Source organism: Alternaria alternata (genome assembly GCF_001642055.1).
Source record: "Alternaria alternata strain SRC1lrK2f unplaced genomic scaffold CC77scaffold_25, whole genome shotgun sequence".
NCBI lineage: Eukaryota > Fungi > Ascomycota > Dothideomycetes > Pleosporales > Pleosporaceae > Alternaria > Alternaria alternata.
In genome coordinates this window covers 326805-352066 of record NW_017306214.1, presented here as the reverse complement: position 1 = coordinate 352066, position 25262 = coordinate 326805, and the positions used below count along the sequence as shown (strand labels likewise).

Below are 25262 nucleotides of genomic sequence, written 5' to 3'. Positions count from 1 at the left end.
CGTTGACGTACGAACCTCTAGACCATATTAGGAGTCTCACAGGAGTAAGTCAAGTCATTTCACTGACACGATATCCAAAGAATTACTTACTGACATGGGGGCTCTTACAGAGACTGGTTCAAAGAGAGCCACATGGTGTGTGTTTCCCCAACGGTTCGTTTGCCTCGGTGTCGACCTCATTGACGACTCTACGGAAGATGACGACTCCCTCTATAGAGATCCCAATAAACGTCCGCCGCCATCGGTTCCAGCGGCTCGACTCTCTCCGTCAGTGCCGCTGAGCTCAAAGCCCCAACCGACGCGCAGCAAGTCGATACAGACGGACTTGTCGACACAGTCTAAGGAAGATTCTTATGGTAAGCACATCTTAGAATGGGAAAAACTCTCTCTCGAAACTAACTTCCTGCAAGTTATCGGCACTAAGATTGAGCACACGTCGCTCGACTGGGGTGGTGGTTTTCCTGGAAGCCATGACTTTTACCGCACTCGCGACCAATCAGATCAGGAAATATTCACCCTGAAGCCGAACGTCAGCGCTGGAAAGTCACGCAACAAGAGAAAGTATTCGGTGCTGAAGATCGTGTTATGGCGAGGAAATCCTGCTAGGGCTCGTCAGGTTAAGGTGACGTGCTTACACGATCAGAGCCTAAGGCGTCTTACTGCAGGGCCCTTGAACTACGCGATCAGCTCTAGTCTGCTGGCACTGCGTCGATTCTACACTCGCCTATGCGTCTAGTGCGTCAACAAGCTTCTCTTCGATGCTCTAGCGGATGTACCGGAGGGCCCTGTTCTCGCTGTGGGTGGCTTGCACGTCTCCGATACGTTGGAACCCCCCTGTTACGGGCTTGAGTACCCACAGCTCCTGGGGCTCTACGATCAGTTCGTGTAAATCACTGGCCATATGTCCAGCGGCTGGGAGTGTACCTTGCATGTAGGCCAAAGCCTCCCGCAGTTCGCGTGAGATTGATAGTGTTGATGGCACCATATGGACGTCGACAACATATAGCGCTAGCATACCTAGGTAGCCCTTGTTGTTACCCCAAGTCTACAAGCTACTCGAACCGTTTCTCAGTGATATCAGAATAGTATGACCGTGATCTTGGGCCTTTGATAGAAAGCACTAGCTTGTAGAGCGTCTTTTGCGCTCAATGCAGCGTCGCAAACATACTACATTCGCACTTCGAGTTCACTCGTGTAGGTTGCTACAACATTGACTTCTCAATCGCCATGTCCGCAACTATTGCACATTGTTGCATAACTTGATGTGATGTCAATCCACTCTCAAGTTCACGCATCGCGCCGCATGGCCGAATCAGGTTAGCAGACCACAGCCGGTAGCTCGCTTAGAAGCGGCGACAGTTGAGGCGGTCGCGATAGTCGGAACCGTCGGTGACGAGTGCGCGACGCTTCAGACGTCGATATCAGCAGATAGGCAGTCGATAAATCACTTGTCATGTCCAATTGGAGCCATGGCAGCCGGCGGAGAAGGTATCGGAAAGGCGAGCGAGCTTGCCCGTCGCAAAGTCTTGCTCGATAAGGAAACAACCTCCACGAATGCCCCGCGCCTAGTCTACAGCGACCACAACGAAGTGGCCGAGAACGGCCCACTATTTCCCTTAGCCATTTAGCGATGCAAGTGATAGGTGTAGTCAACGTGATGGTATAAATACGCAGTGCGATGGTCATGACCATTTATCGCTGCATCAAAACTCTCTCAACTTCATGCTCTGCGACGATAAACCCGTTATCCTGAACAACATGGCAGCGAGCAAACCTTCATACCTCGTCGTTGGCGCCGGCGTCTTCGGAATTTCAACTGCGTATCACCTTATCAAGAAGTACCCGGACCGACAAGTCACAGTCGTTGACCAAGATGCCTGGGACGCCGATAACCGCGTAGCAGCTTCATGGGACTGGAATAAGGTTGTGCGCGCCGACTACGACGATGTCATCTACTGCAGACTCGCTCTTGAGGCTCAAGATGTCTTCAAGGAGGACCCGTTATGGCAACCTTACTTCCACGAGACTGGTATCTTCTGGGTCTGCCGTTCAGATTACGCACAAGATGTCATCGACAACTACAAGAAGCTTGGACGCGAGGCAGACTTACAATCAGTTACCATTGAGGAAGCGAAGAAGTTGTTCGGTGGCCTTTTCGAGGATGCGAACTACGACGGAGCGAAGAGTGTCCTAGTCAACAAGACAAGTGGTTGGGCACAGGCCGGTGATGCACTAAGAGCAGTTACCAAGTGGTCGATCGCAAAGGGCGTCAAGTACGTCACCGAGAAGGTCGAAAGCCTGGACTTTGACAACGCCGGCCGCTGCACAGGTGTCAAGACTGAGCAAGGTAGCACTATCAAGGCTTCGCACACTATCTTGTCAACCGGCGCCTACACTGCCAAGCTTCTCGAGCAGGCTGCTAAGACAAGTGGGAATTCAGACCTCCGTGCTGGATCAAGAATTGTTGCTGGTGGTATCACGACAGGTATGACGACTCTTGACGAGAAGTCGTACGAGAGGTTCAAGGACATGCCCGTTGGTGTTCAGGGCTACACCGCTGCATACGGGCCCTTCATTGGCAGCTTACCGCCTACCAAGGACCGTGAGCTCAAGTGGTGGGGAGAGAAGATCTTCAAGAACACACACGAAGTGCTTCCTGGCCGTTTCGTCTCTGCGCCACCATCTGGAAAGGATTACAACCAGTGGGATGTTCCTGGTCCATTGAAGTTGGACATTTCTCACGCCAATGACGTGTTTTACGGCAAGAAGGGTGCAAACTGGAAGATGGACAAGCACCGTATCTGCTGGTAAGTTTCATATTCATGCACTGATACTTGATCAATACTAATGAAACCCAGGGATGCATTCACCACTTCATCTGACTTCATCATCTCGCCTCACGCCGCCGCCAAGGGTCTCTTCGTCGCAACATGTGGCTCTTTCCACGGCTACAAGTTCTTCCCCGTCCTTGGCAAGTACGTCGTACAGATGCTGGAAGACGAGCTAGAACCAGAGCTCAAGGAGAAGTGGGCATGGGATCGCGAGAGGCCGGCGCCTAGCCTCAACCCTGACTGGCCGCGCTTCGAGATGGTGGATCTGCTGGACCAGTGGCCAAAGGCCAAGTTGTAAGATGTGATATGAAATTATATGACGAGACTAATGAGTGCTTGTTGCATATTTGCAAGGCGTCTGGGTGGGAGTTTCTTGTCCTTTAGATAGTGAATACTATGAACGATGACTGTTCCCTGTTAAGTTGCTTCACCTCCATTATCCTTAGTATCAACCTTTAGTTTCTTCTCAATATGTTCCATTCACTCTTGCATGTGCTCTAAGTAGTATTCGACATCCTTTCTACAAGCTATGTAGTAACATCTTTGCTGCTCGTCAAGTGTCCTGTGCATCTCTGTATTGCAAGCTGAATCTGAGGTTATCCCTAGAAATTCATGCTTCAGATCCCTCAATGCGCCTATCACATTCATAGTAAGCCCGTTCATCGCTTCGGTCGCTGTAGGGAAGTTGAAGGGTTGGATCTTAGGGGGCATATATGCACACGAAGGATGTGGGAGCAAGGGAAAGATGTCGGTAGAATGGTAGAGACGGAAACGAGGATATAAGCAAGAAAAGGCTTGCACGTCCTAACATATGATTGCTTATTTGTTTTACGACTTCTTCCCGGATTGTTGTATTGCATGAGCCTAAGCGCAAGCAAGTTCGTATGTTTTTGGACAGCGAGCTGTTAGCAAGCGCATATGGCAATTTATCTCGACCTGATATAAAATCCACCACCCGTCTTACATTTCACCTATCTTACCCCCATTATTCCGTGCAAAAGGTCGCTGCGCACAGCCTTCAAATGACGACCACATTCGATGACAACAAGTTAATGAAAGTCTTCTACCATACTGTCACAAACTTCAGAGATATCTACCTGGCTGATGATGACAAACGCTATTACATCACAGAATCCAAGCAGGAGAGATATCGAAGGCTAAGTCCGTACGACAGACAGTACTACCGATTGAATGCGGCGAGAATGATGTCGGTGTTGGAACAAGTGTTACACTGGACGAGTGATATCGATAAGAACCTGGGCACCGGGGACATCAACGGAGAGACACTGCCTGATATAGACCTGTGAATGCTAGACACCACATAGCAATCCGAGAAGTGAGGCGAAGCAAGCGATTTAGAACTTTAAGGCATATACATGTTCATTTGATTCATATTTACATCGAAGAATGGCACCTGCGATAGGTGCCGGCCAGCTTTTGATTTCCACTGTTCGTGCCAAAGATGCACTTAAGCAGTGACCTTGCTCTTGATGAAGGTGAGAGCCTGGTTGCCGTAGATGTTGACGTACTGCTGGTGGTGGTTGGCGTCGTTTCCATTGCAGCAGTATGGGTCCTGAGAGTCGCAGTAGCTCTGGATGATGCTGCTGCTGGCAGGTGCGCAGGTGAATCCAGCAGGGCGGGCGGCGAACTAAAGTACTCGTTAGTAAGAATACCAAGAGTTGGAGAAATAGTGGACTTACGCCTTGGGCCTTGCAAGTACCGACGTTGTAGGGAAGACCGTTGCGGTTGTGTGGGTCACCCATGAAGATCGCCGCCTTGACGGCCTTGAGGGCGTTGCCTGTCAAAGTGGAACCAGCACCGCCGCAGATGGCGTTGTCCATGATTTGACCTCCCTACAAACTGTTAGCATTCGGCGTTCTTGGGGTTCATGACACCATCCATACCTGAGAGTATCCAATAAGGACGATCTGAGTGCTAGGGCACTTCTGGTTGTAGGCAGTAACGGCCTTGACAACCGCTGCGGTTCCTTGGGAAGCAGAGTTGTCGTAGGATACGCCTCCGCAGGAAGAGCCTCCACCGCAAGCTGGGTACACGATGGCTTCGGAGCCCGCACCAGGGTAGGCGGACTTGACCGAGTTTACAAGCCCGGCAGCGGTACCGTAGCCATTGCTTTGGGGTTGTGTGGTCTCACGAGCTCCGAAGATGTAGACCTTGGGGCAGCTCTGACGCTCAGCGATCTCAACAGGGCCGGCGGCGGCGAGACCAACAAAGAGAGCTGCTGCTGCGGAAAACTTCATGTTGACTTTGAAGGAAGTGGATACTGTGCTTCGGATTGAGTTGAGATGTCAAGGAGTTGTGATGATCAAGTCTGGGCAGCGGGCGATGTGTTTATAAAGAAAGTTTCATGTATCCACTGCAGCTGTCCTTTAGGCAGAATCAATTGCCTCGTCTATACATTATGTCCTATCAGTGGGGTACAAAGTAATGTTTTGCTTTGTCTTGGTGCACAGATGGTCCTTTCATCCGTCGTCGCAATTTATCTGAACAGTCCTGTGATGAAGATCGGACAGGGATTATTGCCGTAGCCCACGTCTGTTTCATGCAGAACCAAGCCTCGGCCGTCTGGGGTACATATGGATCCTAGTGTCTTCGGGAGAAAAGCGACCAAGCGAGCAAATAGAAGGCTGCAACGTATAGGACTCTCGGTACGTCGCGCGATGGGTAGATGGATGGCGTCGTGGCCGCGTGGTCAGATGATGTACCGGTGTGGAGCCGAACCGTCCTGGCTAAATGGGAATTCTCGAAAAGCTTGGGTTTGAAGTTTAACAATCCGGGGTAAAATGCTTGTTTTTGTGAGCCTCAGCGCTAAAACACTGTACCTGATGACGGATCAAGCATAGCTTCCGGATGTGCGTGAAGAACGCGTATATCGAGTATAGGGTCAAGAGAACTGATAGTGCCTGGAGGCTAAGTAGCCCTCACCGCCCCTTCAGCGCCCTCTCAGTCTCGGTGCTCATACGTTGACTCGGCGGTGTCGGAAGCAGACAATGTCGTTCTAGTGCGACTCAAGGGCGGTCTGGTCGTACGAAGCGATAGAGAGCTCTCCTAATAATGAAACAATTATAGGGCGGGTCTGTCCGACCGCCATGTTTCAAACACCGGCCGGTCCACCACCAATTAATGCAAGAGCAGCTCGAAGAGAAGCGAACGCGTCCAACAGATGCATGAGAGAACTTTCAAAAAAAAGAGAACTTGTGATGTGATTAGACATAAGCTTCCTGAGGCGGAGAGATAGGTATTCCAGGGTGACGTCATCGCCTCATATCACGATTGGCTCCGGTATCGCGCCACCTCTGATCTTGCACTTGACTTTTAACGAACCCCCAATCAAAAGCACCTCTGAGCCTTGTCGCTTTAAAGAGAACGCTAGTGATTAAGTTAGCATTTTGCAAATATGGAGGATGATATGGATGAAAGCATACACATCTAGGCAGGTACTTGCAGCTTGCTTCTACGAACGAAGAGCAGGCTCAGGTAGAACTCGTTACGGAGCCTCATAGATGGAGTGACGTTTGGGAAGACGCAAGCGCGCTGTCTATAATAGGAGGCAGACATATAATTCCTCAACGACGGGAGGCTGTAGAATGAGCGCAGGATAGGCAAGGTAGTGGCGCAGTCAAGCGAGCAAGGCTCAGCCTTCTTGCTCATGAGACATGATTCCTTCGATCCCCTCGTCCTCTTCCACCTTAAACCACGGTAGATCAGACTCTGCAGTATGTCCCTGCTGTGGAAAAGCGCAAGCGACAATCACTTGGATCGGACTGCCGACAGACATGGCACATCGGGCGACGAAAGCGGCATTGCGAGCCTAACGGTACGCGCAACGGACACGCGGCTTGATATGATGAAGAGCTGGATCAAAGAATGCGATGAGCATCACGGCTCACAGTGCTGTACACCAAAATCTGGCGCTAGTATATGGCCTATGTGGGTCGTCGACGTCGTGGATGATTGCATAGTCGAAGGCGATATTGCCGACCGTTATCTCACACTAAGCTACGTGTGGGGTGGAGTACAAACGTTGCAGGCAACCATTGCAAACATCGAGCAACTCAGAAAGCCTGGAAGTCTCAACAGAGACAAAGTGGTCCTGCCCAAGACAATACGACAGGCTATAGACGTCACCCGGTTACTTGGAGAGCGATACATCTGGATAGATCAGCTATCGATCCTACAAGATGATGAAGAACATAAGCATGGTCAGATTAAGCATATGGCGGAAATATACGCAAATTCTTACCTGACGCTTGTTGCTGTTACGGGCAAAGTAGCGAACTCCGGTCTGGCAGACGACATCGATCAAATGATGAACGAAACTCCCCTCAACGAAAAAGATGATAAGTTTTATACAGCTGAGTTCGTGGAACTCGCTAGCACATGGAACCTTCGGGGGTGGTAAGTGGCACACAGTATAAGCAATGGTTCGAGGTGCATGAACTAATGGTTTACCTGTTGTGTCTCAGGACTTTCCAAGAACGAGTATTTGCGCAGCGTACTTTATTCTTCCTTGAGCTCGTTTCAGATTTTGACCAATTCGGCAAGGGATGTCCCAGATCTCTCTATTGGGTATGCCAACGATCATGGTGTTATGATTGGCATCCTAGTATAGCAACAGAAGCACACACATCGCTTTGCAAGGGTGTGACCGATATGCGGTCTTACAAGGGCGTGACCGACGTGTGGCTTAACCAAGGTTACCGTTGGCCCAACTTCGATCGTTACCTAAAGCTTTGCCAGTCATATTCACCAAGAGAATTCACCTATAATTCCGACGTTGTTATAGCATTTGCAGGTGCTGCCACTTTACTTGCAAAGTCCTTTCCTGGTGGCATACTATATGGACTTCCCGTACTGTTCTTCGATATTGCACTCTTATGGGACTTTGGGTGGAGTTCTTCAGAAAGACAGTGGGGTGCGGCCCGTGATGAGAGCAATCGACCACCGAGTTGGTCATGGATGAGCCGGCAGGGAGATCTCATAGACCTCGAACAGTTGGTTGTCTTCAAAGGAATAGCATACATTGATACACCCTCAACGCTTGTGATTACTCCACTTGTCCAATGGTACTTCACCGGCGTGGGAGGCGCACAGGTTGCGGTCGCGAACGACTATCACAAGTACAAGCGTTTCGCACAAGACGGCAAAAGTACCCCACCTCCCGGATGGAGCCGCATTGAATCCTCCTCTGGCAATTCTGGTACCTACGGAGAGAAGTTTTACGTCACACCAAATGCTCCAAGGTTCAAGTTTCGTTTCCCAATACCACTCATGGATCCGTCTTGCTCAGAGATAACGATACCAATGCCTATTTCGAATCGTATCAGATGTCGGACTGAGCACGCCTACTTGTACGTGACAATCCCGAAGTTCGAGCTGCGTTTACACATCCTTGACACCAAAGGGAGATTTTCGGGTATCATGAGCCTATCAGACCCCGACTGGATTGCACCACTTCGAGAAACCGAGACGAGAGCCGAACTCATTGCGATTTCGACCAGCAGTATGACAAAAGAGGACTCACGGTATATATTTGGTAATGTAGATGTGTATTTTGAGTCTGAGGACATATACGAATTCTACAACGTCCTTTGGATCGAGTGGACAGACGGTGTCGCCTACAGAAAAGCCGTTGGTCGAATCACGAAAGCAGTATGGGAAGCAGCTGATCGAGAGCCCATCGATGTGGTACTTGGATGAAACAGAATAGTCTCGATATAATAGTTCCCGCGATAACATTCTTGGTTCAACTTGCACCAGAGCATACCCTTGCTTTCAATAAAACGTTACTCATTTCAGAATGCTCTCCCCACTCATCCCCGTACTTCATGAGGCCCGGAAAGGTGCAGAACAGAAATTTGCGATCAACCTCCATGTCGGTATCATCTTCCATGGCAGGATCAACGTCGTTCACAGTTTCCATGGTACGGTCATCGAACTGCATATTGTCGTCTTGGCGGCGAAAGAAGAGTAGCTTGTAACGCGCTTTTTGCAGGGCGAGTGTTCGTTGCAGGTACACTGCGTCTTTCAACATGCCGGCCAACGTTGACTGTGCGTTGGGCGCAAGGCTCACAGAAGTCAGCGTGAAGAGTATATGGCTAATCTCTCCAGCAAGTCGATGTATCGAGGCTTCGCTCTCTTTTTGGATTTCCTCATTCGCTTCGCTGCGCTCAAGGACTTGTACCGTAGCACGCACCCATTCTCGATGTGCGGTACCAAGGTGTTGTGTGCGCTCAGCAAACTGTCGCAGCGCCCCCAATGGACCTGTGCTAGGCAACCCAAACACGATCGAATTGTCAAAGATTTGCATAAGTGATGTCGAGACTACGGCTTGGTACAAGGCAAGCTTATCCGTACTCTGTATACTAGCCCTGTATTGCGGATTTAATGCGCGAAGCACATCTTCAGTCTCTTTTGGGAGGTTATCGAGGTTCAATCTTGATCGCCTGAAGTTCGAGACAGTCCATTCTCGCACGCGATTTGCAAGTTGGGAGAACGATTCTGCGAGCTCGCTGTCCGTGATCTGCGAATCCGTACGCGTGAGCGAAGATATGCTTGACTTCAGCGCCAGAAGCTGCTGGAGCCTCTCTTGCGACTCTTTTTCGGCGGCATGGAGGCGTAGTCGCAAGTCGTCTGCCTCCCCTCTTGACTGCGGTCGGTCAAGGCTGCGTGGATACAATCCGTCATGCGATGCGAGTTGTTCTTCGAGCTGTTCTTCGAGTTGCGCGACTCGGTAGCGCAAATCTGAGTTCTGGCGCAAAGCATCTTCCCTCCCATTCCCTAAGTGTCCCGGCACTCCAGTGTCTCTTTGGAGGCCACTCGACCCGCCAACCGGGGCTCCACCCGTATTCGAGCTCTTCTCAGCAAGTTGCTGCCTGAGTTCCTCGATTGTGTCCTGATCCGCTTGTCTAGAATGTCTCAGTCTCGACAAGTCTTCTCTGGCCATCTCCTGCTCTTCTCTCGCGATCGCCAGAGCTCTTTCGAGGTCCGCGACTCTATGTGATATCCGCGTAGCATCATCGCCTGGTGGCAGCATCTCTGGTCTGTTGATGAACTCATTGCTGGGCCCTGAAGGTGCGGTATCGCTCGGGAGATCTACCACACCTCCACTTTTGCGCTTCAGCATATCATTGAAGGGGTATTTGCGTCGGTGTACTTCGTCTTTTCTCGCATTTGGAGCAGCGATGGCGGCTTTCGGTGGAGTGACGACGGTATTCGCGGAGGTCTTGGTCGATTTCGATATTAGTCTCGTGCCGCGCTTCAAGCGGTGAGCAGATTCTGCAGACGTTAATACATACTAAAGTCGTTGGCTTGAAGTGCTGAAACTGACCAGAACTCTTTCGTTCGGTCATAGTTGAGCCCGGGGCGCGTTCCGATTTAGGGTCGCATCGGAACGAACTTCAGAGACGTGCTTCACCAGGACAAACCTTCAACACCCCGTTCGAGGAATATCACCGTCGCATGGCTCCATGTGGGACGGCAAGATTATGCCTGGCAGGACAGAATCCTGCAGCCTTGGGCGAGCTGATGATCACCAACTAGGGCCTGCAGCTGAGCATCTTCTCCAGCAATGGGTAGCGCGCCACTCCAGGCTTCGACATGACACTGACTGCGCATTTCGCCGGTGCCTGAATCATTCAATGTTTTTCAGGCATACACATTCATGACCTCGACGTCTTTCCCGCGCCAACCTACACGTCCATGATACCCCGGTGCATTTTGGTAGGATTCAGCCCCGCGGTCTGACCCACGCGACATCTACGCGATCTACCAGAGCCATCAACACAAGCACCGCGTTCAACGCCACGAAGAACGACAATGAGCCATACGTTTCCGAACCGAGGGAGTAGTATCCCGTACACATTCAACCCCGGAAGCAATGCGACTGTCGACATAACCAGCGTGCCCGAAATAGGTGGCCCTACGAAGGACAGGTTGGTCGTCGGCGTTGACTTTGGAACCACCTACAGCGGTTGGTAGCGACTATTGCACAATATGCGACCGACACGATTGGACGCTGAAGCTCAATAGGTGTGGCTGCTGTATATAGTGCAACCCCTGACGACATCGACATCATCAAGACATGGCCCGGAGGGAACGGTAAGTTCTGTTTGAGATATACCGATGTCATGCCTCTCCAGACTAACATACACGCGCAGGCATCACTTCCGACAAAGTACCCACAGAAATTGGTTACAGCGAATCACCCCCCGCCAACGGCTCGACCTCCTCGCTCGATGCGTCCGCGAAACCCGCGCAAAACATAAAATGGGGCTTTCAATTCAAGCCAGAGGAGACGCGTCTCCGGTGTATAAAGCTATTTCTCGATAGGAACCAGAAACTGCCGCATTTTGTATCACCGCTCGAAACTGCTGCGCAATTACGCAAGTTTGAGAAGACGGTTATGGAAGCAGTTTCCGACTACCTATCGCAGATATACAAGCATACGATGGAAACATTGACACGGAGATACGGGGAGACGTTTATCAGTTTGACCAAGGTTGAATTCGTCTTGACAGTACCTGCTGTTTGGTCGGACTCAGCCAAAGATGCGACGCTCAAGGCTGCGGAGAAAGCTGGCATGGGCAACAGGCATGAGCTGAAGCTCATATCGGAGCCCGAGGCCGCAGCGGTTTATACCCTCAAGGCGATACAACCAAACCATCTCAAGATCGGAGACAATTTCATTGTTTGTGATGCTGGAGGTGGCACTGTCGACTTGATAGCCTACAAGATTACCCAACTCCATCCTCTGCGTGTCGAAGAATCGGCAGTCGGTACTGGCGGCCTCTGCGGCTCGACATTTATCAACTACCGATTCGAAGACCACATCAAGCAGCGCATTGGCACCGAACGTTACAATTGGATGCGCGAAAAGAAGGTCAAGACTTGGAATATGGGCTTGAAGTACTTTGAGGAATTTGTGAAGCGCAACTTCAACGAGGAGGAACACAATGAGGTCAACATACCTTTTCCGGGGCTGCCGGACGATGAGGAAGCAGGATTAGACTCTGGGTTCCTTGTCATGAGCGCAGAGCAGGTCAAAGAATTATTCGATCCAGTAGTCCAAGAGGTCATTGATCTAGTAGAAGGTCAGGTTCACAGTATAAGAGCGAAAGGAGGTTTGGTGTGTGGCATTGTCTTGGTTGGAGGCTTCGGACAGAGCAATTACCTCTACGGTCGAATGAAGTCTCACTTCAACAGCGCGCCCCCGCCTCCGTACACAGAAAGACCCACGCACGCTGTCGCATTGAACGCCTCGCAGGCCGTCGAGATATACCACCCCATACACGCATGGACGGCGGTAGTACGAGGCGCAGTACTGCGCGGGTTGGAAGGCAATATGGTCATTAGCAGAAGAAGTCGATGGCATTACGGAACCAGCTACGCGACAGTATTCGACGAGGCAAAGCACCCCATTTCCGATCGATATTGGAGTCCGCTTTGGGAGCGATGGATGGTGTCCGATCGCATGCAGTGGCACATCGCAAAGGTACGTAAATCCCGCACCTACCATGACCATGACTGTCGCACGGTGTACTAACACTCCTGTCAGGGCGCACAAGTGTCGGAAAACCGACCCATATCCTTCCACTACACGCGCAACTTTCGCCCTGGCCAATCTCTCATCGTAGAAGACGACCTCATAGCCTGCGACTCTGACACGGCTCCTGACTCCTTCAAGAAGGGTCTCATCAACGTTTGTACACTTACTACCGACCTGAACACGGTGCCAAAGAGCTTGTTCACGCGGTTGACGACGACAAAGGGGGTGGAGTTTGATAATCTAGATTTCACACTGGATATGCGGTGTGAGAGTGCGGGATTGGTGTTTGAATTGAAGGTTGATGGAGTGAGATATGGAGGGGTCAGTGCGAAATTCCATTAAGGGGGGAATACGATAAAAGAAAGAGATAGGGTGAGGGTATGTATGCAGAATAGACGTCAATAGCAATAGAAATGAACATGAGCTATCCGATCGTGCAAGACACTTGTTGCTTCCGGGACAGGATCGTGAAGAGCATCGCTCGTTCAGCAAATTGCCGGTGCTTCTGTATAGATGATGCAAGCATCTGTAATTAGTCCAGCGGTCGTCGTGGTCCCGTTGCTTACAGGCAGTGTGAAGGATACCAATATGCGCTATCCGCAGGGAGGATCGAGAAGCTCGCATGATTTGACATAAAGCCTGTTGGTAGCGAAAAGAGTGGTGGTGGGTTGCCTTCACCGGCTATACGAATTACCTTGACGTGGCGCCAGCCACAGAAGAGCTGCTGAAGCTACGAGAGCAGATCGATGATCATTGCATTGTCGGCATCATCGGTGATGTCGGCATAGTTGCTATTGCAATTGAAAGCAAGGGCTTTGGGTTGCGTATGCCAGAAAATTTCAAGGTGTGCAGAGGTCATGTTTAGGTTTGAGTTAGGGTTGCGTGCACTACTCTATCTGAAGGCAGTAGTGGAGTTGGGCAGCGTATGTAGTGTTGCAATCCATCTGGGTTCCCACGTATGGGTGTAACGGATGTAAGGCCCGTTATGGATACAAGACCGATGCTATTCTCAGAGAATAAGTTCAACGCACGAGCAGGGTGTCAACTTTAGCCCAACATGCTTCGGATGATGGAATACCCATGTGGTGCTCGTGGGGCAAGCGCGATATACATCCAGGGGGTGGGGAAGACCGGAAACCTAGTTTTGTACGAAAAGATTGTAGTCGTAAGAGACTGTTTAGTCACAGATTAGAAAAGTGCAAGTCAGTCAGCATACCAAGATAGTCATGTACCCTGGTCAGATGCGCGTTTACACTCCAAGCCCAAGACACGTAGACGATTTTAGGTTGATACACCTTCACCTAGGCTATCGTGACTGCGCTATGTTTCCTTTTTGTGACCACAGTACACCGGGCGAACAGCTTCCCGGGGACGTGTACACTTGCACACTTGGCAGTAATCGGAGATTGTAGTGCGGAACTAAAGACCCGACGATATGTGGTGTTGGCGATCCGTCTAGTTTTCCAAGGGGTGCGTCTGCTAGTGGAACCCCGCATTTGGGTTCCATATGCGAAGATCGTTGGTAGCGATTCTGTATTCACGATCGCTCGGGAAATATCCTCCCGCCTGTAAGATCTCGAGCGTGCAAGGTGGAGATTGCCGTGAGGGTGGAGTGAGATTGGTGGCGTGATAAACTTACAAGTATTGCCAGGTTTACATGGCGTTTGGAAATAAGACAAAGGCGTACCGTACCCATGCGAAGCAAGTAGTCTCTAGTGGGGCCTTTTCAGGCGCACACACAGTGAAGGGGTTTCGTTACTAGATCTGTTCTTACGTAGTGGAGCGACACGATACTGAATGCGGTAATTTGGGCGAATCATGTTTCGCGGAAGCTCGCCCGTCCACAACTGCCGCAAATCGGATCGGACGCTCTACCGGTGGCACGGGCAAATCTCCCGAACAAAGCCGATGGGAAAATGGTTCTTTTGATTCCCTCGAATCATTTCGTACAGGCACAACGATGCTACAACGGTGTGTCTCTCTCATGGCGTTGCTAGAAGATGCAAGCAATCAATGATTCAGGGTCTGTAAAGATCCTGCCGAGTCAAGTGCTGTGCATAGCTAGTCAACGGGACTTGCCTTTTCGCACATCCACTGCCACAATCCGCTAGAGATGTAGAGTTGTGAAACCAACGTATCATGACGACGGACCGATACCAAGATCGGCTCTTCGATTCGAGATGCACAAGCTGCAAGTTCTGCGTAGAGTACCATACTACGTATAACCTAGAGAAAATAGTGTCGTCGTTGGCGACCAAGTAGAACTATAGTTTTCCTGAACTGTTGTTCGGATATCTCCGTTCCAACTATACCCGGAGACTTATGACGTAGTCGGCAGAATGATTAGTCTGGGAAAGAGCCGTATATCGTACACATACCAGCTACACTTGTCAGCAAGTGAGGCTGTTTGCTCGTTAGAGCAAACGCTTTGGTATACCGGCTTTCTACCTAAATACAGAAAGGCGTCTCCGAAGGGGTTGAAGTTAAATCATAAGGCGATTCGACGGAAACCTCGCCAAGACATGATCAGCTATGACAGCTCGACGGAGCTTTCTCCGTAGCGTTCTGGTTGATTGTCGCAGGAAGGTTTGATGGTTCGGCTGTTGATAGCGTACGCTGGAGGCTATTGCCAACGTCGAACCGCGTCTAGAAATGCGCGATCGGCGTTATTCTCGCGATTCTCAGGCGAGCAATTGCGCGGCTGTCAACGTGTCGCGCCGACTCTCCTGAAGATCTTCGACTGAGTTTACCAAAGCGGACACTAGTCAACGTGATGTTGATCTCCAGCGTTCTGGTATAGGGATCCGCCATGTCGGGCAGGCAGTGTGGCAACAAGACTGGACATAGTCAGATGCGCTAGAAAACTTCGTGATTGCCAAGCTAAGATGGACTTGGTGTTGAGTGTGGTGTGAGGGCCTCAGCAAAACCGAAACAGCGAACAATGTCCATACGAAAGACATGCTAATTCGATCCAAAGGGGTGTGCTTAGTAGCGATATCTCCGGCCGAACCACTCTTGATGCTCTTCGGGCAGCTGTGCGCAATTTCATGAACACCCTAAGCTTCCGTACATTACCCAAAGTTTGATCGGAATGCCTTTACTCTAGGCAACGCTTCTATTCTCAACGCTCAGGACTCGTAGGTGTGGTTGTATGACTAGCGTATCCCCGAGTATCTGCCCGTGACTAACTCTTGAGGGTGCGGATTCGAGAACCAGAGAGCCGGGAATTATTGGTAATTGCTTTCAAAGCAATAAACTCGCCGGTGTATGATGTGGTCGCATAAGAAGGGCGATATTGAAGGTATGCAAGGGTGCATGACTCTAACATGCAGACGAACTGCCGTGGTGTTGGAAAGTGCCTTGATGTATAGTTGCTAGCGTCAAGTCGATTGTACTACCATGTTCCAATAGCACGGAATGCAGCAGGCACTGCGGGGGTTGTGATGCAGCCACAGTCATACACGCTTCTTGTCGACGTCCGAGGATACCGCAGTATAGCAGCAGTCGATGTTTGTGAGATGCGTGGGGTTGTGAAAGTAACATTCATAACACAACGCGGACGTGGGGGTAACTGCTGCATACTCGCACTGGCATGGCAAGGTAGCACCAAGGCTACGTAACGTTAGCTCGGAGATGTTGGTGGTCCTCACAGATAGCGAGCTTGATAATGTCGCCCATGTCCGCTGCCACCTGCTTCGAGAGGTTAGCAGTCGTGTTGCGAGTGAAGAAGGTGTATCAGTATCGCAGTTGGAATCCAGGTGGAGATGTATCTTGCGCCGGCGGCGGATTGCACCGCGGCCAATCAGTGCATATGCAGAAGGCGACGAGGGTCGAGGTGAAGGCTGTTACGCGGGATCCTTCGCATTCGCTATCTTGCAAAATTCCTACGCTACAATTGGCAGGCACACGCTGCGATGTCCCAGGGTGGAAGTTGCATCTAAGCGAGCCAAGACTGACGAGGGGGGAAAGCACGATGCAAGCCTCGCACGAGCGTTCGTGAACGGATGAAGCGCCGTTCGCCTGTCCTGCGGCGCAAACACCAACTACTGACCACCATGTTATCCCCGACTCCACGAGTCCAGGACAGCCGGCGCTCCGCAGTATCGATCGGTTGATGTCCGGTATGTTTCAGATACACTGCCGTCAACAATTTAGCCAAAATGCGTGACTGAGCCCGATGCACGACCATTGTAACTACGCGCACTCAAGCCTAGGGACTGGAAATCGGACTGCATGATTACCGATAACCTGGTCAAAAGGCGTCAAGTTGACATTACCCTCCAATGACGCGCGACGCTGACATAGGCTGTCGGCACCGGCAGCACGCGGTGCTGACCACGAACACGATGAGCATGCGGACACATGGAAGAAAGAAAAATGGAGAACGTGGGATACCTTTTCCCTGCTTCTGGAACAAAGGGAGGCTCACTGGGAAAAAGAAATACCCTCAACGCCTCACCATCCATGCGCCACTGCGGACCGGTGGGGGGAGACGCTGCGCAGGTGCCGTCGGGAAATAGCAAGCCTGCTGGAAACCGTCTGACCACAGAAAATTCGAGACGTATTAATAGGCCCGAAGCACTTTTGTATCAGATCGCTTCTCCACGTGCAGTCGCCCGTCTTGGACAGCGCCCGCACTATTGGAGTGCAAGTCATGCAACGACCATAGCCATAGCGCTGGGTCAGGCCTCATGCGCATTAACCGACCACCGGCGGCCATCACGTACTACAATCAACCTTGGCCAGTGACATACTCGCTTGACCACGCTTGTGCAACGCAACTGTGGAATCGCTGATTGTCCTCAATCACGATGACGCGAGTGGAGATTAGTCGAGCCTTTTCCAGGGCCCTGCTAGCGAAATGAACTGTGTGGAGAAGGACGCGCTTTCACAGCCAATTTGTCGCAGGATAGCCATACCATGACAGCGCCAGCAGTTCACGTCGGCGTTATCCCTGTACCACACTTCGAGACCTCTCCAACGACCGTGAGCATCGGGGGATCATCGCAGCGGGCATTCGCTACCGGGCATGTCACGTCACGACCTTTGCGTATTGGGCCCTCATCTGCGCAAACCAAACCCTACCAGTCTCCAGTCTGCGTCAGCTCTCCTGCTCAGGCAGTTCGGCCCTGTCTCCATCGAGGCCTTTATCGCCGTCTTCGTCATCTTAGATCCGGACACTGTTGAATCCTACCCTGGCTCAACCACGCTTCCCCGGCGACGTTCGTACGCACAGAGCCATGCTAGATTAACCTTACAGCTTGCATACTCCTGCAGTATACTGCCTTGTATAGGCCCCTTACATACGGAACCAGAAATCGGGATAATCAGGCATACATTACACCCGTCTTGACCAATCGCGAGCTATCAATACAGTGGCTTGACTAGACTTTCAACCAAGAGCGATACAAGTGGATCGCGCCGCCGCTGACGCTAGGCGGCTACCGCTGGCTGTCATCGCATCACACCGTCGAGACGTGACAGGCAAAGAATCCCAAACAGCGACTGTGCGAAGGGTCCGAGAGCCATCAAGTCATGACGCTCGGACTTGCTGGCCTGCACACCCATCCATCCCGCACATCACTTGGTCCAAGCGGGCCCACCAACAGCAACCTGGTCGCTTGGCCTCTAGAAGATGATCTTGTGCTTGTGAGGAAGGAGCATTGATGAACCCTGTGAAATCCTTAGGTGCAAGAGGCGCTCCAACGCAGCAATCCTGTTGCGTAGTAGCGCGGATATACTTCGCCACTTTTAATCATCCACTCATTCAACCAAACAGCGTCGTGTAAATTTCTATATCCAGTCCCTACTTCTTTTCGTATGTATGCAGGCTTTTGCTTTTGGCGCCTGTTGTTCTCAAGATTGCAATGCGCCCCCGCTAAACTAACAGCCGTGGTAACGACTAGCTGACATTAGCTGTCACTGTCGGTGCGCAACTGCTTCACCATCGCTTCTGCTACTTGGTTATTTACCTGGGTCTTGACTATCATTACCTGTTAACCCCTGCTGTCTTGTCAGTGCGCCTTTGAAGCATTGATTAGATCGAGAATCCCATGGTACGGTAGATCAGCAAGTGTCCCGTCGTCTCCTCCCGCGGCAAGATCTTGTAGTGCCGACTCCAGCGTTTGAGAAGTCGCCCTGTTTGACCTCCCAGGTATGTACACTGTTTAGCTTCCTGTCCATCATGGATCTTTGTGGGGCCTTGTTGAACTTTAAACATTAAATGCTTATACCCTCAGGTCCTTCAATGCGCTACCGCATTACCGTGTGTTGATATTCGGGTCTTGCGACAATCAGTGCGCCTCACATGGCTGTGGGTACAGAACGCCGCGCGAAGAAGACGGCATCTAGGCTAGAGCAATCGTTGCTTTTACAGCCCGTTCAAGACACCATGTCTTTCAATCCCCCGAACCATAGCTCTGGGTTTGGTCGTTCCCATGCCGCCGACACAGCTTCCACACCAAGCCCCACAGACCAATCCGAGTCTGTTGCCGATTCTTCCACTGGTCAAGAACCTGCTGGTCAACCTCACCATCACTCGAATAAGAAAAGACGCTCCTCGAAGAGCAGCAAAGCGGGAGAACTCCGCAAGTCCTCATCAACTCCACACATGCGCCATTTAGCACTTGGGAACCCTGGCGACCTGTCGCCAACAAGTAACAAGCCGCGGAATAAGTTGGGCTATCATAGAACTTCGGTCGCATGTGGTAAGCTGAGAAATAAAATCCCATGGTGGTGCATTACTTGATCACTGACTGGTGAGGGTAGGTCATTGCAGACGTAGAAAGATACGATGTCTCTTAGCTCCAGACGATCCTGCAGGCCGTTGCTCCAACTGCATTCGGCTGAAAAAAGAATGCAACTTCTACCCAGTTGAGCATAACCCCGATCTGCCGCATGTCCCAACTATCTCGTCGAAATCTGGTAGCGCAGTACAACCAGCTACACCAGTCGCTACTTCACCTCGGCATAGCGATGCCATGGGCGAATTCCGCACACCATTCTCTGGACCTGCGTCAAACGGTCAACCTCCAAGCTTTGGGTATCACGGCGATCATGAAAGCGACCGTCACCAAGTGCCTGTCGATGGCCGTATGTATTCTGCCATCTCGGTTTTGCAAACGCTAACCAACAAAGTCCCAGTACAGCATCCCTCTTATCCATACCCTCCTCCTATAGAAACCCAGTGGCCATCAGCGAACGGTTTCTTACCTTCATCTACCGTAGCCGAGAGCCCCTCATGGCGTAACTCACCTTCGACAGCAAACTCAGCATATGGCAGTGAGTCAAACGTTTCAGGTGGTCATACACCAGCCGCAATGAGTACGAGCTCGACTATGTCCTATGGTCACCAGGACTCTCATTGGGGTCAGCAACCACCATTCCAACCGCCAACGCGCTCGATGTCATACGGCAACATAGAAGGACTTCCCCAACAATATTCTGGTCAAGGCCTTGGCATTCAGCACGAAAACTACCGACGTACTTCTCCGTATCCATACCCGACTACCATAGACACAAATCCTTCCACAATGCACGCGACCACGGTAGGCGGATCTACGTCGGCACCCCTATCCGCGCCCGTCGTTCCCAATCACTCTTATTACCCAGCTCCCTGGTCATCATACGACGGAATGCCAAACCACGGTCCACCAATGCCTTCATCTGGACGATCAATGAGTGCGCAGTGGTATGCAGAACCGGGACATCTAGATCGGGTACAAGAGGAGGTCACTCCACCAATGGCATACCACCATCAGGGCTTGCCACAGTTCTACTCTGGAGCATAGGCAGATCAGACCAGCAACTGTGCCTAAGTCACGACACTGCCTCTTGCAACAATACAACTTCGGCGGCACTATCAGAAGCTATACACTCAGATTCACATATTCACCATGGTGGCACATGGAATGAATTACTGGCTGCTTAGAAAGCCTTCTGGAGTGAACGCCTCATCATCAAAAATTATCATTCTTGGAGTTATTCGGCGCGGCACGACTGGTTTCACGATACAGGGTTTGGAGATCATGTTTTTTTTTCATGGACCAATACGTGATCTTGGGCGCTATCGGCATCGCGATTGTTTCTACTTTTACAAACACTCTGTAAGAGGTGGCCCTCTTCATGTTCATTTCAGTTTCGCTTGAGAAGCCTTGATCTTCCATTGCGGCGGTTTCGTCTTCCACTCTCAATCGGCATTTAATCCCGTCTATCACATGTACAAACAGCACCGATTGGACCGCATCTAGAGGAACGCGACATGTAGCTTCTGATTACGCCTCAAGCACATGCGCTGAATTCGATACCCATATTTCAACTCATCGCTACTTGATCATGTGAACACCTCGGTACGTCTGTGACATCAGTTTCCTGTCGTTCACGGTGTGGTGGCGTCCTCGCAAGGATGCGTTACCCGCAAGGTTTCACGGAGAACGCGGAGTGACTAACGCGAAACCTTCTCGTCTAGATTTACACTGGGCACTCTGCAAGGTACAATTGGCGACTGAGCAAGGTACTTCCTTACCATGCTGGCATTCCTGCTTTAGATGCTTTAGATTGTCATTTTAGCCTTGGATATCAGGCATGCTCCCAACGCTGAGTAAACGTAGTCACATTTGAATCACGTCACGGTTAGAACACTGGCATACGCTCTACAAGTCTAAATCCATTCACTCATCACGGAATCCTGATGCTCCGTGATTTCCAGTACGGTCTATCTCATCAACACTCTTCACGCCAATACCAGCAATGCAAAGATGGAGTTTTTTGTGTCAATTGTATCATGCATGGAGATTACGGACCGGCTATTAGCGAATGGCAGTGCACTGTAGCCGTAGGGCACACGCGATCATTAAGCAATATAATTGGAGGCATCGTCGTATCCTCGTACCTGCGTCAACGACCTATAAAACCGGATGTTATTACCTCGGCCCTCTATTCTGGCGACACCATGTATAATTTCAGAAGTTACCAGCTGTCAACAAAGTTTCCCATGACGTTTGAGCTATTTTGCAAGCGACGCAGGTATCCCAGGACTAGGAACGACTTTCTCTTCCCAGCCCGAACCTGCGGACATTGCGCAAGCGCCCAGACCTCCTGTCCAGACTTCTTGAGACTGTCGTATGCGACTCCAGTATCCGAGCCTCGGTCATTCAAGGTTACTGTTGATCCACTTTTTCTAGTCGCTTCTCCAGGACATAAGGAAGCTTGGGCTTACAGTAATCCTCCTTCAATTCCGGGCCTTGAGACATGGCTGCGGAATGAACGGAAATTGCTTTTGCCCTTCTTCCAGTTTTCCTATACGACTTTTTCCCCGCTACCACACAGCCGGGAAGGAGGCCCGTCGACGTTTGCTCCGGAATGGCCCTTGATCCTTTCCGACCATTTTTTCGCTGATCCTTCCAGGCTGACTCATGGGCTCCAAAGCCTCGGTTGCGAGTCCTCTCGGCGTTCTTACCACAAAAGTGGAGGTGTGCCTGTACGAACTAAATCGGATCAGAGAAAATGAGGTGGGCACTGGACTCAACGCATGGATGCGAAGAGGTGCATTTACTGCTGCTTATTCCCAGCAGCGACTACTGCAGCTGTCGTCAGGGGTCTTCGTGGAGAAATGTGCGTAAAAATCGCTAGTTCGCAGTGAACACGTTAGTCGTATCAAGCGTGGTTACGTACTCGAGCTGGTGCTCAACATGTTCGCAAGTTTCAGCGAGACTGACGAACCACTCAGCAGCTGCGAACCTCATGCGCCCAGGTTCTCGACGTTACACAAACGTACACGCACTTCGCTGCAGCCCTATGCGTGAACGACTTACTCGCTGCGCAACGTTACATCATTTCCTGGTGACACAACATCAGGATTTCCTGTAGGATTTGGGGGCGTATCTAGGCATCCAATCGCGCATTTCTCACATGCACAACACTGGAGCACGATTGGTTTGTCCTGTCATGGTTAGGCGTGCTGGCGGGTTGTCTTCCGTCACTAGTACTGTATCCACCCTGATCCTCACCTTCGCTCTGTCCGCACGCGCACACCACTATGCTGTCATCACATTCCACCACGAATACCACCTTGTTAGCGTCGTAAAAGCCGGCCGTTGCCGTGTGACAGTTATCGGCATCTGACCCCTGCAACGGAAGGTCACAACGAGTGTTGCAATCGCAGTCGCGTTCACGCGCTTCTGCAGGGCAAAGAACATCCATGGATGCATGCCAAGTTGGGAACACTACCTTCTACATCGCTCAACTTACGCATATCCAACAGTCAGAGTCTCTGGACTGTTACTCATGGAAAATTCACGCGTCTAAAGCCGCGGAGACAGACCCATGCCAGATCCGCCTATCCGTGCTTTCTGTCAGTCATTGAGTGCGCACCGTACCTCCCGTTCCGCTTGATCTTGACGCCGTTTCAACGATCCAGGCTCACGTTGCGAGTATTAAGCATCAGCGCATACAGCCATCTTTCTCATGCATGCTAAAAAAGCTACAGAGACATATACAACGACTCGGAGAGCATGCAACCACTACACTTTCCGTCTCTGACCAATAGCCTCTCCCTTGCATCGCTGACCCAACCTTCACGATTGTCAAACAATCTAATCTGCATACTCACAAAGCGGCGTGACTTGCACGTAATGCGCCTATCCTGCACTGCGCCGCAAGGCCGCATCTGCAGCATTAGCCGTCCATCGTCCATGTCGACTGCTACATCCTTCCATCCGATCCGGGCAGGATTCCCGAGCTACGCCCCAATCCCACATGAAGTAGAACAACAGCCCATACAACATGCATTAGGCACAGGTACTGGACACTGCTGCTTTGGATCCGCTACAGACGCATCATGCGCGTTCGGACCTTTTCGTCCTGCTGCTCGTGTTACCACGTACATGTGCGTGGCATGCACTCCGGAATCTTGGCTTCACGCATGGCGTATTACGCAAACTTACTTCCGCGCGCCATGCGATCCAGGCGTTGGGCTGTTGGAGAGCTAGACGGTTTACGGTTGCTCACGTACTTACACGAGGCGATGATGCGCATGCGCCGTTTATTGTAATAACACGGCTGAACCATAGGGTGGGTAAGATGGATGGTGTGCAAATCGTTCCAAGAATGATTACCATCTTGATATCAGTGAGTGCTGTGGATGTGGAAAGTCGTATGCGAAGATCTTCTCTTCTGCATAACACAGCGTCATCACAACATAAGAGAAAGGCTGTGAAGGTCTTCCAGCTCTCCACTCATGCACAATTTCGCCCAACCTTTTCTCCCATTTTCCCTTCGAATCCCTTGCATTTCAAATATCGGTAATGATCAAGTCTAGCGCATATGATTCCAAAGACTCGACGTCAAAAAGAAGGCCCGAATAGCACCAGACACTAGCAGACGTCTGCCAGCGCTTGATGTGGATTGGAGACTGCATACTCTTCCACCGGCTGCAATTGTAGCCGGTGCCTACGTTTGACCTAGCAGCCGCCGCTTGCTGGTCTCTAGCGATTGGTAAAGGCTTGTTTGAATGTTGAAACGGAGCCATGGAAAGAGCCGGTACCTCATTTGCATATCTACCAATAAGTCTTCGTGACTAGGACCTTCCAAGCACTTGGTGATGCGTGCTGTCGAGTTGATTTGGATGTCCTCAAAAACGAGGCTAGAAATCACGCATGTATCCATTCGTGCAAGCGAGCAATAGCCTTCACAGAACCCACTATATCGAAGTGGTGTGGTGGAATCCTTAGACCTGGGCGCAAGTGAAACACGTCCGTAGTCACGATTCTGCCGCACACTGGAATACATTTCTAGCATGAAATCTACTCTACTTCGCAGAAGCTTCTATGATAGTCTAGGTTGTGCGCTGGTATTGCATCAGAGCTTGAGGGATTTTGTGAATCAGTACTTTGGTCAGCACACTGCCTTCATATACCAGTGTGTTAGATCATTTCGAAACGAACATGAATAGAGTAGAACAAAAGAGAAATCACAATGAAAGCCATCGACTTATAGAAGAGAAATCTTATTCATGCTCTAATTTAGACATTTGCTGGTGTGAAGAAAGGTCTTCCTCACCTAGGCCTGCAGCAGGTCTGACGTTTCAGTCATGAAGAGCAGCGTATGTTGTTGCTATACATGCACTCGCGCTCATTGCAAAGAATTTGCAGGATATATTTGTAGCATTCCTCACTATAGCATCTCCCTGCAGTGCCCATTGAGTTTTCGTGCGAGGGAGGTACTGCAAGATAATTAGCTCGAGAATGAAGAAGCATCAAATAGTGGTTTATCAATATCTAGCGTAGAGATTCAAGGGTTTCAATGCTCTTCTGACAATCAGATAGGAGTACAAGAAGAAAAGCGAAGCATACACGTGGTCGAGTTCAAAATGGAGGATTACAACAAGGCAGGAGGAGCAGGAAAAAAGAGCTCTTGGCGAAGTAACGCATCACAAGCTAAGGCAAGAGTGTCGTAAACGTGCCATGTGTCATTGTTGTGGGCGTTGTTGGCCATTCAGCGCGAAATGTCCAAAACTGTCAAAAATATGTCCTTCACCATCACCACCCCTATCAGCATAGGGGGACAAAAACATAATCACTCAAGCCCGAGGCTCCATTCGGGACTATAATTGCGAAGTTTCGGCAGCTAGATAGACCGTAGTGGGTTGTGGTAGCAAAAAAAAGAGGGATTGTAAAGGTATGGTAGGACCTTCACCCTCAACACCAGAGCTACACCTCTACAACCATCCAGCAAAAATGAACGACTATACAAGCCCGACGTGGGGGTCGAACCCACAACCTTGAGATAACCAATCGAGTCTTTAGGACGTGAAAGCTAAGAGTCTCACGCTCTACCGATTGAGCTAGCCGGGCGATTTGAAGTAATCA

At 50.7% G+C, this 25262-nt stretch overlaps 10 protein-coding genes and 1 non-coding gene across 11 annotated transcripts; 7 read left to right on the top strand and 4 right to left on the bottom strand.

Moving 5' to 3' along the window:
• Positions 1-94: 94 nt before the first annotated feature.
• CC77DRAFT_1013110 (hypothetical protein) lies at positions 95-736 on the top strand (the record flags this gene model as incomplete). The annotated part of the gene is made up of 2 exons (XM_018523812.1): positions 95-356; positions 411-736. The coding sequence occupies 2 exons, from the start codon at positions 95-97 to the stop codon at positions 734-736; spliced, it is 588 nt and encodes a 195-aa protein (XP_018380977.1).
• Positions 737-1709: 973 nt separating this feature from the next.
• CC77DRAFT_1024916 (sarcosine oxidase) lies at positions 1710-3200 on the top strand. Its single transcript, XM_018525965.1, has 2 exons — positions 1710-2807; positions 2859-3200. Exons 1-2 carry the CDS (start codon positions 1759-1761, stop codon positions 3127-3129), a joined length of 1320 nt encoding a protein of 439 aa, XP_018380976.1. The 5' UTR covers positions 1710-1758; the 3' UTR covers positions 3130-3200.
• Positions 3201-4299: 1099 nt separating this feature from the next.
• Positions 4300-5089, bottom strand: CC77DRAFT_946544 (cutinase; the record flags this gene model as incomplete). The annotated part of the gene is made up of 3 exons (XM_018535090.1): positions 4300-4479; positions 4532-4684; positions 4736-5089. The coding sequence occupies 3 exons, from the start codon at positions 5087-5089 to the stop codon at positions 4300-4302; spliced, it is 687 nt and encodes a 228-aa protein (XP_018380975.1).
• Positions 5090-6166: 1077 nt separating this feature from the next.
• On the top strand, positions 6167-8629 carry CC77DRAFT_1099106 (HET-domain-containing protein). Its single transcript, XM_018529985.1, has 3 exons — positions 6167-6218; positions 6275-7247; positions 7316-8629. The coding sequence occupies exons 2-3, from the start codon at positions 6568-6570 to the stop codon at positions 8547-8549; spliced, it is 1914 nt and encodes a 637-aa protein (XP_018380974.1). The 5' UTR covers positions 6167-6218; positions 6275-6567; the 3' UTR covers positions 8550-8629.
• On the bottom strand, positions 8596-10110 carry CC77DRAFT_946282 (hypothetical protein; the record flags this gene model as incomplete). Its single annotated transcript, XM_018535068.1, has 2 exons — positions 8596-9195; positions 9310-10110. Coding segments are annotated over 2 exons (1401 nt in total), but the record flags the coding sequence as incomplete, so codon positions are not given.
• A 165-nt stretch (positions 10111-10275) lies between these two features.
• CC77DRAFT_1024912 (actin-like ATPase domain-containing protein) lies at positions 10276-12829 on the top strand. The gene is made up of 4 exons (XM_018525964.1): positions 10276-10821; positions 10881-10949; positions 11009-12342; positions 12406-12829. The coding sequence occupies exons 1-4, from the start codon at positions 10668-10670 to the stop codon at positions 12736-12738; spliced, it is 1890 nt and encodes a 629-aa protein (XP_018380972.1). The 5' UTR covers positions 10276-10667; the 3' UTR covers positions 12739-12829.
• A 2894-nt stretch (positions 12830-15723) lies between these two features.
• Positions 15724-16013, bottom strand: CC77DRAFT_1024911 (hypothetical protein). The gene has a single exon (XM_018525963.1). The coding sequence runs from the start codon at positions 15974-15976 to the stop codon at positions 15791-15793; it is 186 nt and encodes a 61-aa protein (XP_018380971.1). The 5' UTR covers positions 15977-16013; the 3' UTR covers positions 15724-15790.
• Positions 16014-18703: 2690 nt separating this feature from the next.
• CC77DRAFT_1034899 (hypothetical protein) lies at positions 18704-20186 on the top strand (the record flags this gene model as incomplete). The annotated part of the gene is made up of 2 exons (XM_018526906.1): positions 18704-19103; positions 19165-20186. 2 exons carry the CDS (start codon positions 18704-18706, stop codon positions 20184-20186), a joined length of 1422 nt encoding a protein of 473 aa, XP_018380970.1.
• Positions 20187-20753: 567 nt separating this feature from the next.
• Positions 20754-22149, top strand: CC77DRAFT_449867 (hypothetical protein). Its single transcript, XM_018531731.1, has 2 exons — positions 20754-22008; positions 22124-22149. The coding sequence occupies exon 1, from the start codon at positions 21086-21088 to the stop codon at positions 21902-21904; it is 819 nt and encodes a 272-aa protein (XP_018380969.1). The 5' UTR covers positions 20754-21085; the 3' UTR covers positions 21905-22008; positions 22124-22149.
• Positions 22150-22724: 575 nt separating this feature from the next.
• On the top strand, positions 22725-23614 carry CC77DRAFT_449905 (hypothetical protein). The gene is made up of 2 exons (XM_018531732.1): positions 22725-22826; positions 22883-23614. Exon 2 carries the CDS (start codon positions 22908-22910, stop codon positions 23382-23384), a length of 477 nt encoding a protein of 158 aa, XP_018380968.1. The 5' UTR covers positions 22725-22826; positions 22883-22907; the 3' UTR covers positions 23385-23614.
• Positions 23615-25145: 1531 nt separating this feature from the next.
• On the bottom strand, positions 25146-25247 carry CC77DRAFT_t94. Its single transcript has one exon. It is a non-coding gene; the product is annotated as a tRNA-Lys (tRNA).
• Positions 25248-25262: the final 15 nt, after the last annotated feature.